Source organism: Pongo abelii, chromosome 10 (genome assembly GCF_028885655.2).
Source record: "Pongo abelii isolate AG06213 chromosome 10, NHGRI_mPonAbe1-v2.0_pri, whole genome shotgun sequence".
Taxonomy (NCBI): domain Eukaryota; kingdom Metazoa; phylum Chordata; class Mammalia; order Primates; family Hominidae; genus Pongo; species Pongo abelii.
This window is the reverse complement of record NC_071995.2, coordinates 44,899,878-44,917,774: the sequence shown is the minus strand read 5'-3', so window position 1 is coordinate 44,917,774 and position 17,897 is coordinate 44,899,878. Positions and strand designations below refer to the sequence as shown.

The 17,897-nt window shown below is 41.8% G+C and overlaps 1 protein-coding gene and 1 long non-coding RNA gene across 11 annotated transcripts in view; one reads left to right on the top strand and one right to left on the bottom strand.

Moving 5' to 3' along the window:
* Positions 1 to 17,897, bottom strand: part of PCED1B (PC-esterase domain containing 1B) — a 160,257-nt gene that overhangs the window by 15,157 nt on the left and 127,203 nt on the right. For 5 of the 10 annotated variants that reach the window (XM_054527184.2, XM_063712133.1, XM_054527183.2 and 2 more), the window contains one exon: positions 4,878 to 5,081. The exons of 2 other annotated variants lie outside the window; for them this stretch is intronic. In XM_054527184.2, the coding sequence (XP_054383159.1) occupies positions 4,878 to 4,881 (4 nt within the window). In that variant the 5' untranslated portion in view covers positions 4,882 to 5,081. Of the gene's footprint in view, positions 1 to 4,877; positions 5,082 to 9,099; positions 9,157 to 10,570; positions 11,820 to 17,897 lie in introns of those variants that run through there. 3 more of the 10 variants (XM_063712131.1, XM_063712134.1, XM_063712135.1) reach the window with 2 other exon arrangements.
* LOC100455192 (uncharacterized) overlaps positions 5,123 to 17,897 on the top strand; it is a 67,477-nt gene continuing 54,702 nt past the window's right edge. Inside the window, exon 1 of the long non-coding RNA XR_010135759.1 lies at positions 5,123 to 5,183. This is a non-coding gene — a long non-coding RNA (uncharacterized LOC100455192). The remainder of the gene's footprint in view (positions 5,184 to 17,897) is intronic.

Sequence of the window (17,897 nt, the reverse complement as noted above, 5' to 3'; positions counted from 1 at the left end):
CTGGTTTTGTTTTAATTGTGAAGAAATCCTTAAGCTGATCTGTATCCTGGCAATCATTTAAAAATTTTCATGTTGGCAGGGCGTGGTGGCTCACCACCTGTAATCCCAGCACTCCGGGAAGCTTAGGCAGGAGGATCACTTGGCCCAGGAATTCAAGACCAGCCTGGGCAACATGGTGATATACCTTTCTTAAAAAAAAAAAAAAAAAAAAAAAAAAAAAAAGAATTTTGATGTCTAACAAATATTGGAAGCAATATATATATTTTGAACATACAGTTTAGGGAGGAGGGGAGTGTTGCAATATATATTTTGGGAAGCTGAGCACAGTGATCAATGTCATATTTGTTTTCGGTTTTATGGTTAAATATTTTACTTTCCCCCAATTTTTCTTAGTCCTTAAAAAGTTTGTCTTTAATTAAAACATTATTTTTTAAATGGTATAGTTTTAGTTTTATATGTTTTCTTACATAAAACTTCATCATCTAGGTTTTAAAATTTCAAATTCATTTAATATGTTAGAATAATTCCAATATTTTGCACTCTGTAAACTTTTTATGTCTTGGGATATGATCCTTTCTTCTTGGGATCTTCTGAAAGCCTGCAGGGAACCATAGGGTTTGTGTAAGCCCAGAGGGCTTTTTCTCATGTCTTTATGTTTGTCTCTATGACTCACCTTTGAATGTTCCCCAACCCTTTCCTCTTACTGAAATTCCGCTCCTTCATTAAGACTCACATTAACAGACAATTTTGTCAGAGAGCCTTCCCTACCCTCCCAGATAGAAAACTCTCTCCTTCCTCTGACGGATGCCTCTACTTAACCTTTGGTTCTGTTCTGTTCTATAATTAACTGCCCATGTGCCATTCTATCCCACTCTATGCTAGTTCTGGATGGCAGAAGTGGGTCTCACCCATCCTTGTACCCCTCAGGGCCCAGTGCCTGTGCCTAATAATCATTGGCACTCACTGAGCACTCACTTTGTGCCAGGCCTACTCCATTCTCACAACCCAGTGAGGGAGGAAGTATTATCTCCATTTTATAGATGAGTAAACTGAGGCATGGAGAAGTTATATAAATTGCCTAAGGTTGGCTGGGCATGGTGGCTCATGCCTGTAATCCCAGCACTTTGGGAGGCCGAGGTGGGTGGATCACCTGAGGTCAGGAGTTTGAGACCAGCCTGACCAACATGGTGAAACCCAGTCTCTACTGAAAATACAAAAATTAGCCCAGTGTCGTGGCACACACCTGTAATCCCAGCTACTCAGGAGGCCGAGGCAAGAGAATTGCTTGAACCCAGGAGGCAGAGATTGCAGTGAGCCAAGATCGCGCCACTGCACTCCAGCTTGGACAATAGAATGAGACTCTGTCTCAAAAGATAAATTAAAAATAAATAAATAAATTGCCTAAGGTTGCCCAGCTAGTAAATGGCAGAACTATTCTTTTGACAATGTATCTTCTTCTTCTTTTTTTTTGTGTGTGTGTGTCTCCCTTGGTCACCCAGGAGTACAGTGGCATGATCACAGCTCACTGCAGCTTCAACCTCCCAGGCTCAATCAATCCTCCCTCCTCAGCCTCCTGGGTAGTTGGGACTTTAGGCTCACGCCACCACACCCATTAATGACAGTGAATCTTCTGAATAATTAGATAAGCCTAAGGTTTCCTTTTGTTTCTTTAGGAAGAAGTATGGCTCCAAAGCCTGAGCTTTTAATCTCAGCTATAAACACTTGTTTAAAATTAAGGGAAAAAGAATCATCTTATCTAGAAAGAAATATTTGCATGTAGCTTTCCTTGTTATTCTCTGTTGAAAAACAAAACAATATTTTGTGCACAGCTTTAAATTTTTCCATGAGAAAACAAAGCAGGTGTGAAATAACTTAGTTTGATTTTCATCACTCTGTTAGCTAGTCTTCTTAAAAGCCGATGGAAAACCCAGTGCTGCACTACAGCTATATTTGTGTTTCAAATGTTTAGGCTTATGCTGACTACTCTGGATTCCAACCAGTGGCTGAATTAAAAGTTCCCATGGATAAAAAACAAGGGCGATTGGAGAGCTAATAATGACGAGTGCTTTCAACTGATGAACAGGTTGGATTGTGACAATTCTGCTCCAGGATTAGGTACAAAAGTCCATTTACTCAGTAACAGGAACCCAGGGTTGAGCCAGCAGGCCTGGATTTCTTCCACCTTTAATGCTTACTTTATCTTTGTGCTACTTAGTTTTTTACTTCTTAAATGGGGGAAATAGCACCTATGCTCCTCTGAAGGGATTACACAAAAGAGTTTTAAAAATGGACATTATTTTATTATTGTTGCTATCATTATTGTTACCATTTTTGTAGTATTTACATTCTATGTGTAATAGTGTTTCTATGGAAAAAGAAACTTTTTTATTTTTGTTTTTTTGAGATAGAGTCTCACTCTGTTGCCCAGGCTAGAGTGCAGTGGTGCAATCTGGGCTCACTACATCCCGTTTCATGGGCTAAAGTGCTTCTCCTGCCTCAGTCTCCGGAATAGCTGGGATCACAGGCATTTGCCACCATGCCCAGATAATTGTTCTATTTTTAGTAGAGATGGAGTTTCACCGCGTTGGCCAGGCTGGTCTCGAACTCCTGACCTCAGGTGATCCACCAATCTAGGCCTCCCAAAGTGCTGGGATTACAGGCCTGAGCCACCTTTTTCCACAGGCGGCCGACCTATGGAAAACATTTTTTGAATTTAAAAATGAGAGCAAGTCTCAGCCAGGTAGAGTGGCTCACCTGAAATCCCAACACTTTGGGAGGCCAAAGAGGGAGGATTGCTTGAGACCAGGAGTTCAAGCCCAGCCTGGGCAACAAAGCTACATCTCTGTCTCTAAAAAGTAAAATAAAGTAAAATAAAATAAAATAATTTAAAAATGATCAGGATGTGGTGGCGCATGTCTGTAGTTCCAGCTACTCAGGAGGAGGCTGAGGTGGAGGGATACCTTGCGCCCAGAAGTTTGTGGCTGCAGTGAGTTGTGATGGCACCACTGCACTCCAGCCTGGATGACAGAGCAAGACACTGTCTTTGCCTTGGCTTTTACTCACACTATGTTGTAGAGGATTCTGGAAACTTGAGTTCCCACTGCTTTGCCTGTTGGCAGTGCAACTGAGGACTTGCCAGTTTCAAGCTCTACGGCATGGAGCGGAAGAAAGGACAAGCAAGGTCCAGGGACTAAGGAAGCTGAGGAACAAGAATCTGTGCTGGTGAAATGAATGTCCTATTTCCTATGCACACCGACTAACTTCTCACATTAGGCCTTTCCCCAGGCCATGGTTTTCCCCACTTCAGTGCCAACAATGGACCTAGGGCTTTTTCTCCCTGCTGCCGTGTCCAGCCGAGCTGTCGCTTCTATCTTCTCCTCCAGCTCCAAAAATAAGTCAACAGCTCTGCACTGCCTACCTTAGAGTTAATTGTGGAAATCAAATGAAATGCTGTGTAAACTCTACAGATGTTCACTGCTATTGTTATTCTGAGCCACCTTAGCATATCTGGAAAGTGGGCTTAATGGTTAAGGGAGATTTCCAGTTAAATGAAGCATTTAACTTATTTAGCAACATTAATTATTTAGTGGCATTATTTAGTATACCCTCCAAAAAGTATTTACATGTTTTACCAGTTTATCTCTTTATTCTTCTTAAGAACTCTAAGAAGGCCACAGTAGCTCATGCCTGTAATCCCAACACTGTGGGAGGCCAAGACGGTCGGATCACCTGAGGTCTGGAGTTCAAGACCAGCCTGGCCAACATGGTGAAACCCTGTCTCTACTAAAAATATAAAAATTAGCTGGGCCTGGTGTCGCGTGCCTGTAATCCCAGCTACTTGGGAGGCTGAGGCACAAGAATCGCTTGAACTTGGGAGGCAGAGGTTGCGGTGAGCAGAGATAACACCACTGCACTCCAGCCTGAGCAACAGAGTAAGACTCCGTCACAAAAAAACAAAAACAACCTAAGAAATTCTTTCTTCCTTCCTTCCTTTCTTTCTTTCTTTATTTCTTTTTCTTTCTTTCTTTCCTTCTTTCTTTCTTTCTTTCTTCTTTCTTTTTCTTTCTTTCTTTCTTTCTTTCTTTCTTTCTTTCTTTCTTTCTCTCTTTCTCTCTCTCTCTCTCTTTCTTTCTCTTTCCTTCTTTCTCTGTCTCTCTCTCTCTCTCTTTCTTTCTTGTCTCGCTCTGTTGCCCAAGTTGGAATTCAGTGGCGAAATCATGGCTCACTGCAGCAACTCTGCAGGCTGAATCAATCCTCCCACTTCAGCCTCCCTAGTAGCTGGGACTACAGGCCTGTGCCACAATGCCTTGCTAATTTTTATAGTTTTTTTTAGAGACAGGGTTTCACCATGTTGTCCAGGCTGGTCTTGAACTTAGACTCAAGTAATCCACCTGCCTCAGCCTTCCAAAGTGCTTGGATTACAGGTATGGGCCACTGCACCTGGACTACATATTCTAATTTTCTCCATTTTATACATTTGAAAATTAAGGCTAAAAGATTGAGTAATCTGCCCAAGGTCATCCATTTTATAAGAAGCAGTGCTGGAAGTAAAACCTGATGCCAAGCCTTTGTGGTCAACCACAACATACAAGATTGCAGACAACAGATGCCTCACGTCCCTTCTCCAGTTCACAACTAAATTGGCTGTTTCCTTCCACTGTCCATTTTAATAAATTTACAAGTTTATCAATCACTAATATTTTTGTTATTGCCAAGCACCAGTTGTCTCTTTAGTGTTACATGGGGTGGGCTGAAGGAGGCTAGGGTGCTGATTCCTCTCTACAGTAAGTGCCCAAAAAATGACGGTCTCAAGAAAGGCTGGTCAGAAATGCCAACTTAATGTTTCAAATAAAATGGAAAAACTGAAAAGTACTTACTCATTAAAGTAACTGGTGATTTTTAAGCATCTCTCTCAGTTGATTCTAGATCTCATCCCTAGATAGCTTTCTTCCTCTCCTGTAGATCATTGTGACCAGATGGGAGATCTCAGAGCTTGGGCTATAGGGGAAATAGGTTAGCCTCTGGGTGCTGCTGTGCTTGCAAGCCAGCGTCTGGGGAGAAGATGACATTTCCGGTGGCATCTGGGGCAAACGACACAAGTCAGCATTTAGTTTCTTGCTTTAGGAAGCGGAAGACTAATGACTGAAGCTTCAAGACTTTGACATGTGTGAAAACATGAAATGGTAAGTCAATACAAAGACAGCATATTCCTGGAATTTGGTTTTGAGCTTGTTTTCATTTCACCTTTCTCAGTAATCTGGGTGTAGCTTATTTTGACTCTTCCTTTGATTAAACAATTCAGACCCTTGGCTCTTATTGTTCTTGCTGGTGTGGTATGTTCACGGCTGAAAAGGTGGTCAGAAGGGGAAAGGAGGAAGTGAGAAGAAAGAAACAGGGAAATGGTAAGAAGAACTCTACTTTTCTAAATAATATTTAATAATAGTAATCTTGTGTTTCTGTGCAAGGTGTTACAGTTTACAAACCTCTTTTATTTTTATTTATTTATTTATTTTGAGACGGAGTTTCGGTCTTGTTGCCCAGGCTGGAGTGCAGTGGCGTGGTCTCGGCTCATTGCAACCTCTACCTCCCAGGTTCAAGCACTTCTCCTGCTTCAGGCTCCAAGTATCTGGGACTACAGGCACCTACCACCACACCCGGCTGATTTTTGTATTTTTAGTAGCGATGGGATTTCACCATGTTGGCCAGTCTGGTCTCGAACTCCTTACCTCAGGTGATCCACCCGCCTTGGCCTCCCAAAGTGCTCGGATTATAGGGGTTAGCCATCATGCCAGGCCATAAACCGCTTTTAAATCCTTTCACTTCATCTCTCCACTGCCCTCTTGATGGAAAAATAGCTCAGTCCACACTACAGGAAACCACAGGCCTGAGCCCTGGCGTCAGCTAGATCCAGTATGTGGCACAGCAAGACAAGAACTTTCTGCTTCCTCCCCTAGTGTTCCACTTGAAACCAGCAGGTAACTCAAGGGGACAGAGTCCTTAAAAGGGAGATGGTTCATCTGGCGCTGTGGCTCATGCCTATAATCCCAGCACTTTGGGAGGCCGAGGCGGGTGGATCACCTGAGGTCAGGAGTTCGAGACCAGCCTGGCCAACATGGTGCAACTCCGTCTCTATTGAAAATACAAAAATTAGCTGGGTGTGGTGGCGGGTCCCTGTAATCCCAGCTACTCGGTAGGCTGAGGCAGGAGAATTGCTTGAACCCAGGAGGCAGAGGTTGCAGTGAGCCAAAATCGCCCCATTGCACTCCAGTCAGGGTGACAAGAGCAAGACTCCGTCTTTAAAAAAAAAAAGGGGGGGGAGATGATCTTCTGATTGATTAGATAAGTGTAGGCATTTGTTTTCTTTTGTCTGGAATAATATGATTTCGGGGAGAGGAATATCACTTTCCCTGCAAATACCAAGATGAAAAAGAAAAGGAAATAATGAATCAGAAAAAAAAAGAGAGAGAGAGAGAAAATGCATGACTACAGAAGATCCCAGTGCATGACTACAGAAGATCAGAATATACCACCCCTAGGTTCCCGTAATCCCAGGTCCTTGGGAGGCTGAGGCAGGAGAATCGCTTCAACCCAGGAGGCGTAAATTGCAGCAAGCCGAGATTGCGCCACTGCACCTCAGCCTGGGCAACAGCGAGACTCCATCTCAAAAATAAAAAATATGCCACCTCAAAATATAGTTATTTGGCATATTTCGAGCTGATTATTCTGAGCAACTGCAGACACAGGAGTATCTCTGAAAAGCTGTCCTTTTGTAAAATACATTTATATTTATAAAAGAAATCTACATTAGTCAAAGTATCTGTATCAGGAAGAGTCCTGCTCTCAGACAACTTTTATTACCTGGGAGACTTTTTATTTACATAACAAGACATCCTTTATTCACCATACATTTCCTCTCATCACCCTCCTATAACTTGTCACTAGTTCCCTGCAGAAGCACCAAGTCCCTATTCCTTCCTGTAGCTCAGGATAAGCTTCTGTCATCTGGCCTTTCTTTAAGTCTCATATTTTGTGGGATTCCATTGTGTGTGCATATAATTAAAAATGTTTTTTCCTTTTCTTTTCTTTTTTTTTGAATTGAGATTTGGTCTCAATATGTTGCCGAGGCTGGTCTTGAACTCGTGGGCTCAAGTGATCCTCCCACGTCAGCTTCCCAAAGTGCTGGGATCACAGGCATGAGCCACCGAGCCTGGCCAAAAATGTTTTTTCTTCTGTTAATCTGTTTTGTGTCAATTTAATTTGTATCCCAGCCAAAGAACCTAGAAGTAGGGAGGAAGCCATTTTCCCTCCCTTACAGCACAAAATAACTAACCAACAAGAGTAAGAGATTTCACAACAGTCCTGAATTAGGTGCTCTGAAGACTTAGCCTTTTTTAATAGTATGCTATTTATGTAAACTGGATTATAATGTGACATAATTGTCTTTCCTTGAAAAATATCATTTTACTTTACATCACTGTCTACTCAGTGTGTGGGTTAAAATTAATTCCATACATTATGCATTGTTTTCATCCTCTATGGCCATCGATAAAGTTATCTTGCATTTCCCAATAAGTTTTAGTACAGTCATTACTGTGAAATTTAATACAATCAAGGCAGAACCCAACTGATAGCTTTAGTATTTTATAATCCAGAGTAGTCTATTACATAACTTTGAAAATCTGCCATTATTTAGTTCTAGCAATTCTATAAATGAATTGCAAATCTTTCTAGTTCTGTAGATTTCAGCTAGTCTGTGCACTGTAAGAATAAAAGAACAATCTCTGTAATCATCCCAAGACCAGAGAACAGAGGAGCTGTAATAATGCAAATGATAATCACACTTATACTCTTTAAACTTAAAATAAAGTTGAGATCAACAGATTTTCAACTGATTTTCTTGCTTTCAAGAACTTATTATGCTCTATGTAGACAGCTACTATTGCTATTCTGGCTACTAGTGCTATTCTGGCCCCACTGCATATTTCAAAGCTCAGTGAGCCATCTTTTATTTTTTACCCACCAAACTTGGCTTTTTCTTAAACAGTAATGACAACTTATGCACATATAATGTTTTACCCTGTGAATGTGCTTTCACACACAGATATCCTTTACTATTAGCAGTTCATTAGTAGTTATAGCCACAGAGAAATTTAAACTTTTCTTTATGCAAGCCATTATCATTTTATCCACATTTTCTATCTTAAGGGACGCAATTATTTTTCTTATCTTCTTGGGAATCCTATAAGTGGGCCAGAAATCAGCCCATTAAATATATACATATATATACATTAATTTCAGCTGGCTCATGTGTGTATGCGCTTAAATCTATTCCTGGGCTGCCTTAAACGAATGGGCCAAATTTGGCAAATCACAAAACTATGTTTTTTCTTTGCTTGTCTGACTTAAACAGTCCACATATTTTTGATAATTTCTCTTCAAAGCACTCACATTTAGTACTTTCAAGCACATATGAATAATGAATAATTTGTTTCTATTAGGGTATGAAATCTTCTCTGATAGCATATTAGGAACTTTGAGATTCTGGATTAAAACTTCTCATGAGTTCGATTTAGTAACAGAACTAAATTTTGCACTAAGTATGTGCAAACTTTGTGTTGATGAACAAGGGAATACTTATTGGGATTTGGGATGTTACAGATTGAGAAGAGCCAAATCAGTGATTTCACTTTTCAGGATGGATGGAATGAGAAATGTGAATTTATAAAAGATCCCATTCTGTCAGGATTTCTTAAACATTTCCACAGAATTCTTAGAATTCTCATGTTTTATGCAAGTTCTGTATTCTGTTCCAATGCAGCTTAGTGGTTCAGAACATGGCCTTTGCAGGCAGAAAAGCCTGAGTTCAGAGTCCCAAATTAATAATCCACAGGCTGTGTGACTTTGGGAAAGGTACTCAACCCCTCTGGCCCACTTCCAGTTGTGAAGTTTAAACCTGCAAAGTGCTAAGCAGACTGCTTGGCACTTAGTAAATGCTCATTTTATTCCAGGGATTAGTATACATGCATCCATGCTTTAGTAATGCAAAATAATTCTTTAAATGACTAACCATTGGAAAAAAATGTAAATACTGACAAGTACCTTGTTTGATGGGCACTGTTCCATGGGCTAATATGATACCATCACTGCAGGAATAGACTGCGCAAGTGGAAGGGAGATGACAGAAATCATCATTAGGTCAAGTTGAAGCTCGGGGAGATTGAGCAACTGTCTGAATCACACAGGTTAACTACTGAGCTTGGACTAAAGACCAGGCTTCCTGGGTCCCAGACTCATAGTTCCAGAGCTACAGTTCATGAATTTTTTTCTGTAAGGCTGTAAGCTCTTTTTACAGAGAATAATTTAATGCCCTGCAAGAATTGGGTTTTACATTATTTAGCAATGTCCCTTACCTTTAAACCACAGGCTTAGTTTTCTAATTCCGGTCTCTCTCCTTTTCTCTTTTTGTTTTTTGAGACAGTGTCTTGCTCTGTCACCTATGCTGGAGTGCAGTGGCGTGATCTCAGCTCACTGAAACCTCCACCTCCGGGCTCAAGTGATCCTCACACCTCAGTCTCCCACCTATCGCCAGTAGCTGGGACCCCAGGAGTGAGCCACCATGCCCTGCTAGTTTTTTGTATTTTTGGTAGAGATGGGGTTTCACCGTGTTGCCCAGGCTGGCTTTGAACTTCTGGGCTCAAGTGATCCGCCTGCCTCGGCCTCCCAAAGTGCTGGAATTACAGGCCTGAGCCACTGTATGCATTTTTTTTTTTTTTTTTAGATAGAGTCTCACTCTGTTGCCCACACTAGAGTGCAGTGGTGCCATCTTGGCTCATTGCAACCTCCGTCTCCCAGGTTCCAGCGATTCTCCTGCCTCAGCCTCCTGAGTAGCTGGGATTATAGCCATGTGCCACTACACCTGGCTACTTTTTTTTTCTTTTTTTAAGTAGAGTTGGGGTTTCACCATGTTGGCCAGGCTGGTCTTGAACTCCTGGCCTCAAGTGATCCACATGCCTCAGCCTCCCAAAGTGCTGGGATTACAGGCATGAGTCACTGTGCCCTGCCATAAGGTTGTTTTGTCAAGGAAGATAGAAACAGCTTAATATTTTTGGATGTGTGCTGTTCTTCCTTTCTTACTTTATTAGATAAACATTCATCGAGTGCTCCCTCGGTCAGGCACAATGCTTAGCACCTGAGATATGAGGTTGAGTAGGATATGGTCTTCTCTATGTTCTGTAGCTCACAGTGCAGGGAGGGAAAAAACACAGAAGCAGATAATTAGAATTCAATGTTGGGAGTGCATCTATGGCTTTATGTTAGAGTATCACTTCTATTACTGAAAAGGGATTTTTAAAATTCTACTGAAAACATGAAAATGAAAATAGTGCCATGAAAAGTAGCTTCTAGTCATATTCTTTTATGATGAATATTTGCTTTGCACATACGATTGGCCCACATTGCATCATTTGTTTTATAAATTAATCATATATCACTATTCCATTTTACCGGTAAAATAGTAGGCTTTTAAGTATTTTTCCCAATTATCACTTACAAAAATATTGTTACAGCTTACTTTTTTTGACCTTCCTTTTTCTTTTAGGGTGCTCTTTTCCTTAACATAGTTTGTTGTTGCGTCTCTGAAATATATTTATTTATTATTATTACTTTTTTCAGACAGAGTGTTGCTCAGTTGCCCAGGCTAGAGTGCAATGGCATGATCTTGGCTCACTGCAGCCTCCACCTCCTGGGTTCAAGTGATTCTCGTGCCTCAGTCTCCCAAGTAGCTGGGATTACAGGTATGCACCACCACGCCCAGCCAATTTTGTATTTTTAGTAGAGGCAGGGTTTCACCATGTTGGCTAAGCTGGTCTTGAACTCCTGACCTCTGGTGATCTTCCTGCCTCGGCCTCTCAGAGTGCTGGGATTACAGGCATGAGCCACCCAGCCCGGCCTGAAATACATTTAAATAAATGAAGATGGAGAATCAGACATTACTTTCATTTATCTGAATCTGGTGCAGTTTAATTAATCTATAATTGTAAGTCTTTGAATCATATGTCAATATTCTGTTTTGTTAGTCATGATTTCTAAGTGTTGCATAACTGTGGCCCCAGCCACTTTATATTTTGGTATCATGACAGAAGAATCTGATTGTGGTTATTTTCTACCTATGCATTTATTCTTAGTGATATATGCTGGTTAAATTATGGGATAGTTTTAAAATACATGACAAAAATAGCTAAGAGTAAAGAAATGTCTTTGTTTCTGGTTGAATAAACTGACCACACAAGGTTCCAATTTAAAATAAATTCTAAACGAATCATGTTATTTTCCAAAACTGTTCCTCCTCTCAGTAAATGAAATCAATATCCACCCAGTTACCCCAAGACAGAAATCTCAAGATCATCTGTGACTCCTTCCTCTTCATCTGCCACAAGTAGAGTAGCTTCTGTCTCCAAAGCCAGTCTCTGATCAGTCCACTTCTCTTCCTACAGCCTCTGCTTTAGTTCAAATCTAGAATCCTGCTGTGGTGGTGCTGTGGCTTCCAAGTTTCTCTTCCTCCAATCCATTCTCTAAACGACAGTCTTGCTCTTTCTAAGACGCAGATCTTATAATTCTACTTCCCTTCATAGGTTGAATTTAACCTGCTAAATCACGTCAAAATTTTTCTGAAGATACCAGCCTTTCTGCCTTAATCAAACACATTAGCCAAATCCATAGCATTACTGGGATAAAGCCTGAAGATCCCAAATTGATAAGGCATCTGGATTCCCTTTGATAACAATATTCAATAACAATGAACACCTACTGAGTATACTATTCCAAGCATTATAAGTGTATTAACTCTTTTTACAAAATCAACAATAATTATTATTGCTACCATTTATTGAGAGCGTACTTTAATCCAGGTGTTACATATTCATTTATTCATTATTATTATTTTTTTTTTTTTTGAGACGAAATCTTGCTCTGTTGCCCAGGCTGGAGCGCGATGGCATGATCATGGCTCACGGCAAAGTCCGCCTCCCTGGTTCAAGTGATTCTCCTGCCTCAGCCTCCTGAGTAGCTGGGATTACAGGCATGTGCCACCATGCCCCGTTGGCCAGGCTGGTCTCGAACACCTTACCTCAGGTGATCCTCCCGCCTTTGGGATTACAGGTGAGCCCAGCCTATTGTTACCTTTAAAACCACCCTGCAGGGTAGCTCTTACTGTCTCCATGAGGAATATCAGAAAAGGGAAAGGACTTCCTGGAGGGCTGGTTCTGCCTCAAGCCAATCAGCTGACACTAAGCAGTGAAGCCAGAATCTGAGGTCCCTCTGCCTGCCTTGGTCTTTGCTCACCCTGACACCAGACACCTCACTGTGTCCTGAGTAGCACAGATGCCACACCCACAGTGTCACATAGAGAAGGGTGATGTAAATGAAAATTAAAACACTGTGACAAAGTCAAGCAGGGCATTTGTTTTTGTTGTTGTTGTTAAGTTATTTTTGGTAGATACAGGGTCTCATTACATTGACCAGGCTGGTCTCCAACTCCTGGGCTCAAGCAATCTGCCTGCCTCAGCCTCTCAGAATGTTGGGATTATAGACATGAACCACTGCACCCGGCCAGTGTCAGTCTTTGTTCCCTACAAGTGAAATCAAAACAGGCTCACGCCTGTAAACCCAACAGTTTAGGAGCCCAAGGTGGAAGGATCGCTTGAGCCCAGCAGTTTGAAACCCGTCTAGGCAACATAGTGAGACCCCATCTATACAGAAATAAAAATAGGCTGGGCAGGGTGACTCATGCCTGTAATCCCAGTACTTTGGGAGGCCAAGGTGGGTGCATCACCTGAGGTCAGGAGTTCGAGACCAGCCTGGCTAACATGGAGAAACCCTGTCTCTATTAAAAATACGCCTGTAGTGCCAGTTACTTGGGAGGCTGAGGCAGGACTGCTTGAACCTGGGAGGCGGAGATTGCAGTGAGCCGAGATCGCGATACTGCACTCTAGCCTGGGCAACAGAGTGAGACTCCGTCTCAAAAAAAATAAAATTAAAATTAAAAATTAGCTGAGGGTGGTGGTGCGTGCTATACTCAGCTACTCAGGAGGCTGAGGTGGGAGGATCACCTGAGCCCAGGAAGTCAAGTCTGCAGTGAGCTATGATCGTGCCACTGCACTCCAGCCTGGGAGGCGAGACCCTGTCTGAAAACAAACGAACAAACAAAAACCAAAATCGCTAAGTTTACAGCACCAAGTCTATCCCTTAACAGTATGGCTGCTTTGAGTTCAGGCATGTGTCTAAGGGCAGCTGGTTCAGAGACCTTGATACCTGGTGGAGTCACAGAATGAAGACCCTGGGAAAACTTCTTATAGCTTATTTATTTAAAGCTTTACAATTGTTTACACTGCTCAGGAAAAAAAGAAAAAAAAAAACCCAACAAATTATGGGTGTTCAGAGAGCTGTGTTAGCCCACAAAGTTCGAGGGAGAAACTGTCATTCACAGAGCTTGATTAACCACAGATTTAAATTTCAGGAGGAAGTAAGCTATGAAAAATCTGTAACCTCTGCCTGTCATATGCTTAGTTTGTTAAAGAAAACTAGAGAAGGAGCTTGTTATTCTTTAAATAGAAAAACTTCAAATCGAAAAAGCCCTAAAATGTTTTATCTGAATAAGTTCTCTCAGTAGGTATCTTAAGAATAATTGATTATAGTCAGGGGTTAGGGGCCAGCTCACAAGACTGATGCAAGTTCTTTAAGTTGTGATTGTGTCTGATGAAGAGGAATGCATACTTACATATTTGTGTAAGGAAGATTTACTTATTGTCATTTCCTTCCATCGCTTGGTCCACAAAAGCAAAGAGGAAGGAAGGCAGGTCAGTGGGCATACACACTGTCACCCATGCTAAGAGAAAAGGTAGTTGAGAGCTCTGCCTGCCCACATGCCCATCTGCTGGGTCATCCTTGTCCTATCAGGAGAGAAACAGCACTTCCTTTCCTCAGTGGGACTGGGAGGAGGCAGCAGCCTCAGGCAGCTGGAAGGTGTGCCCCTGGGCCTCACACAGCTCTGGGGAGGTGGCACAGGGCTTCCTCTTTCATAGAGCTAATTAGGTTCTTATCTGTGCTACCAGATGAGCCCAGCTGCCAGCTCCTTACTTCATCTCAACCAATCCAACAGGCTATTCAAACCAACACTGATATTATCCTAGCAATTTGTTTTATGTATTTTGGACAAAAATTTAAAGTAATTTAGTCCTCCATCTGTCACCTTCAGGCTAAAGTCCTTTATTTTTTTGGTGCATTGACCATGGGGCTCCATCTAGGTCCTGAAAGGATATTCCCTTAAGGCCCTGAGCTAGAGACCACAGGGTAACTCTACATGCTGTTCTCCTAATAAGATTTTGGTAACATCTGATTGTTTGCTAAAATCCCATTCAGAGCCCCTTCTACCTGGGCAGAGCCTGCCAAGTTGAGTTCAGCTTCAGTTGGATGAATATGTCAAAGTCCCTGGCCATTCGAATAGCCATTTACTTAAGGCAAGAGCAAATGCTGGCTAAAACATCTAATCACCATTTATTTATGTTGGTGATGTTGGGATTTGAGAGCACAGAGTGGAAGGTAGAAACAGGGTAGTATCTGTAACTACCGTCAGATCTACTTCCTCACTTTCCTTTTTAACATACAAGGTCCTTAAAAAAACCTTGGATTTTTTTTGTTGTTGTTGTTGGCGGGGTAGGGCAGAGATGAGGTTTTGCCATATTGACCAGGCTGGTCTTGAACTCCTGGCCTCAAGTGATCCTTCTGCCTCAGCACCCCCAAAGAAAACCTAGCAGTTAAAAAATGATCATTTCATATAAAGAGAGACTGAAAAAAGACTTTTGCCTTGTCCCCAGCAGGCTGAGGAATTACCAAGGAGGCAGGAGGTGGAGCAAAACACACCAAGCCTGATGCCAGTCATTGACAATATTATGGTTAGTACTTACTGAGGGCTGACTGTGGTTGAAACTGCCTTTGCAAAATTATGACTGAGACAGTGAAAGAGATCTAACTTAACCAACGCTCTCTTGCCTCTAACCTCCAAGCTGTCCTTGTTCATTGCTGGGCATAGGCTGAACTAACTTCGGGAAAAATTTAGTTTATAGTTTAAAACAAAGATGATAACAGCCCTTTCCCAAAGCAGACCTCCTTCTTGTCTGGGGAGTAGATGGCCTTTGTAGGACTAACATGAGCCACAAGATTAGAAATTATGGATAGCAGTCATGCAGCTGGAGTCTCCAAGACTCTGACCCTCCCTAAACTGCTCCCAAGATCAATGCTTGAGATATTTTGCAGACCCTGCATGCGATGCTGACACTATCCAGATTGGTAAACTGGTTCATCTGATCTTGTGCCCTCCACTCAGGAACTGACTCAGCGCAAGAAGACAGCTTCGACTCCTTATGATTTCATCCCTAACCAATCAGCACTCCTGGCTCACTGGCTTCCCCCAACCCACCAAATTGTCCTTAAAAACTCTGCTCTCCAAATGCTGGGGGAGACTGACTTGAGTAGTAATAAAACTCTGGTCTCCCGCACAGTTGGCTCTGCGTGAACTACTCTTTCTCTATTCCAATTCCCTTATTTTGGTGAACTGGCTCTGTCTCGGCAGTGGGCAAGGTGAACCCCTTAGGCAGTTACATGGTTATTGCCCCTTCTTTTTCCTTCCTTCCTCCCTTCCTTCCTGCCTGCCTTCCTGCCTTCCTTCCTTCCTCTCTCTCTCTCCCTCTTTTCCTCCCTCCTCTTCTCCCTCCTTCCCTCTCTTTATTTCTTTCCTCCTATTCATAAAAAACTATTGAAACTGCCTTTGCAAAAATTACAACTAAGAAAATTATGTCAGTGAAAGAAATCTGACCTAACTGACTCCACCTTGCTTCTAATTTCCAAGCTGTTACACCATTCTTGGGTATAGGCTGAACTAACTTTGGCGGGAACTTAGTTTATAGTATAACTTTGAAACAAAGACGATAACAGCCCTTTGCCAAAACAAACCACCTTCCTACCTGAAGACTAGACTGCCTTTGCAAGACTACCACATTAGCTACCAGATTATAAATTATGGTTTAGGAGTCATGCAGCTGGAGGCTGCAGGATTCTGAACCTTTCCAAATTGCTCCTGGGGATAACGTCACTATAATAAAACCTAAGATCAGTGCCTGAGGTATTTTGTAGACCCTGTACTCCATGGATCAGCTGGTACCACCCAGATCGATAAACTGGCTCATCTGATCTCGTAGCCTCCATCCAGGAACTGATTCAGCGCAAGAGGACAGCTTAGACTTTTTATGATTTCATCTCTGACCTGATCTATCAGCACGCCCCACTTTCCAACCCCCTACCCATCAAATTATCCTTAAAAACTCTGATCCCTGAACTCTGGAGAGGCTGATTTGAGTAATAATAAAACTCCAGTCTCCCATACTGTGGCTCTGCATGAGTTACACTTTCTCTGTTGCAATTCCCCTGTCTTAATAAACTGGCTCTGTCTAGGCAGTGGGCAAAGAGAACCTGTTAGGTGGTTACACTATTGGCTACATTCGTTTATGGTTACAGTATTTACATATAACCTCAATTACAAGGAAAATTAAATGATTATGGAGGCAACTGAGCTAGAGTATCCAGATTCTTTCATACTAAGAGTCACTAAGTATATAGTATTTATTGCTAAATTAGAAAAAAATGTTATGGCCCATCTGTAGACAATAAGGCAAATTCAGAGGAGCAATTAAGAGCCACCCAGAACCTTTACTTTTAGATGCATGACCTGCCTCCCCTGGTCTGTAGGCAGTGGAGGATTAAGGAAACAAAGTGCAAGGTAGCCCTGGGAGTAAATTAACAGCATAATACACACTTCAAGAACACCCAGAGATCTGTGAGTGAGACCAGGAGTTGCAAAGTTAAATGGCTGTAGGGACCAGACATGAGATATAAATGAAAAAATGAGCAGGGTTTGTTCTTTGTATATAGATTCACTTTGCATATTAAACATGGAAGAGTATCAGGAAGTGAAGGACCTCTTCAAGGAGAACTACAAACCACTGCTCAAAGAAATCAGAGAGGACATAAACAAATGGAAAAGCATTCCATGCTCATGGATAGGAAGAAGCAATATCATGAAAATGACCATACTGCCCAAAGAAATTTATAGATTCAATGCTATTCCCATTAAACTACCATTGACATTCTTCACATAATTAGAAAAAAAAATTTTTAAATTCATATGGGGGTTGGGCGTGGTGGCTCATACTTGTAATCCCAGCACTTTGGGATGCCGAAGCGGGCAGATCATTTAAGATCAGGAGTTCGAGACCAGCTTGACCAACATGGCGAACGAAACCCTGTCTCTACTAAAAATACAATAATTAGCTAGGCATGATGGCACATGCCTGTAGTCCCAGCTACTTGGGAGGCTGAGGTGGAGGATTGTTTGAGCCTGGGAGGCGGAGGCTACTTTTAAAAAGTCAAAAAACAACAGATGCTGGCGAGGTTGTGGGGAAAAAGAAATGCTTTTACACTGTTGGTGGGCGTATAAATTAGTTCAACCATTGTGGAAGACAGTGTGGCAATTCCTCAAAGACCTAGAGGCAGAAATACCATTAGACTCAGCAATCCCATTACTGGATATATACCCAAAGGAATATAAATCATTTTGTTATAAAGACACATACATATGTATGTTCATTGGAGCACTAGTAGCAATAGCAATAAATGAAATCAACCTAAATGCCCATCAGTAATAGACTGGATAACGAAAATGTGGTTCATATACACTGCGGAATACTATGCAGCCATAAAAAGGAATGAGATCATGTCTTTTGCAGGGACAGAGATGGAGTTGGAGGCCATTATTCTTAGCAAACTAACACAGGAACAGAAAACCAAAT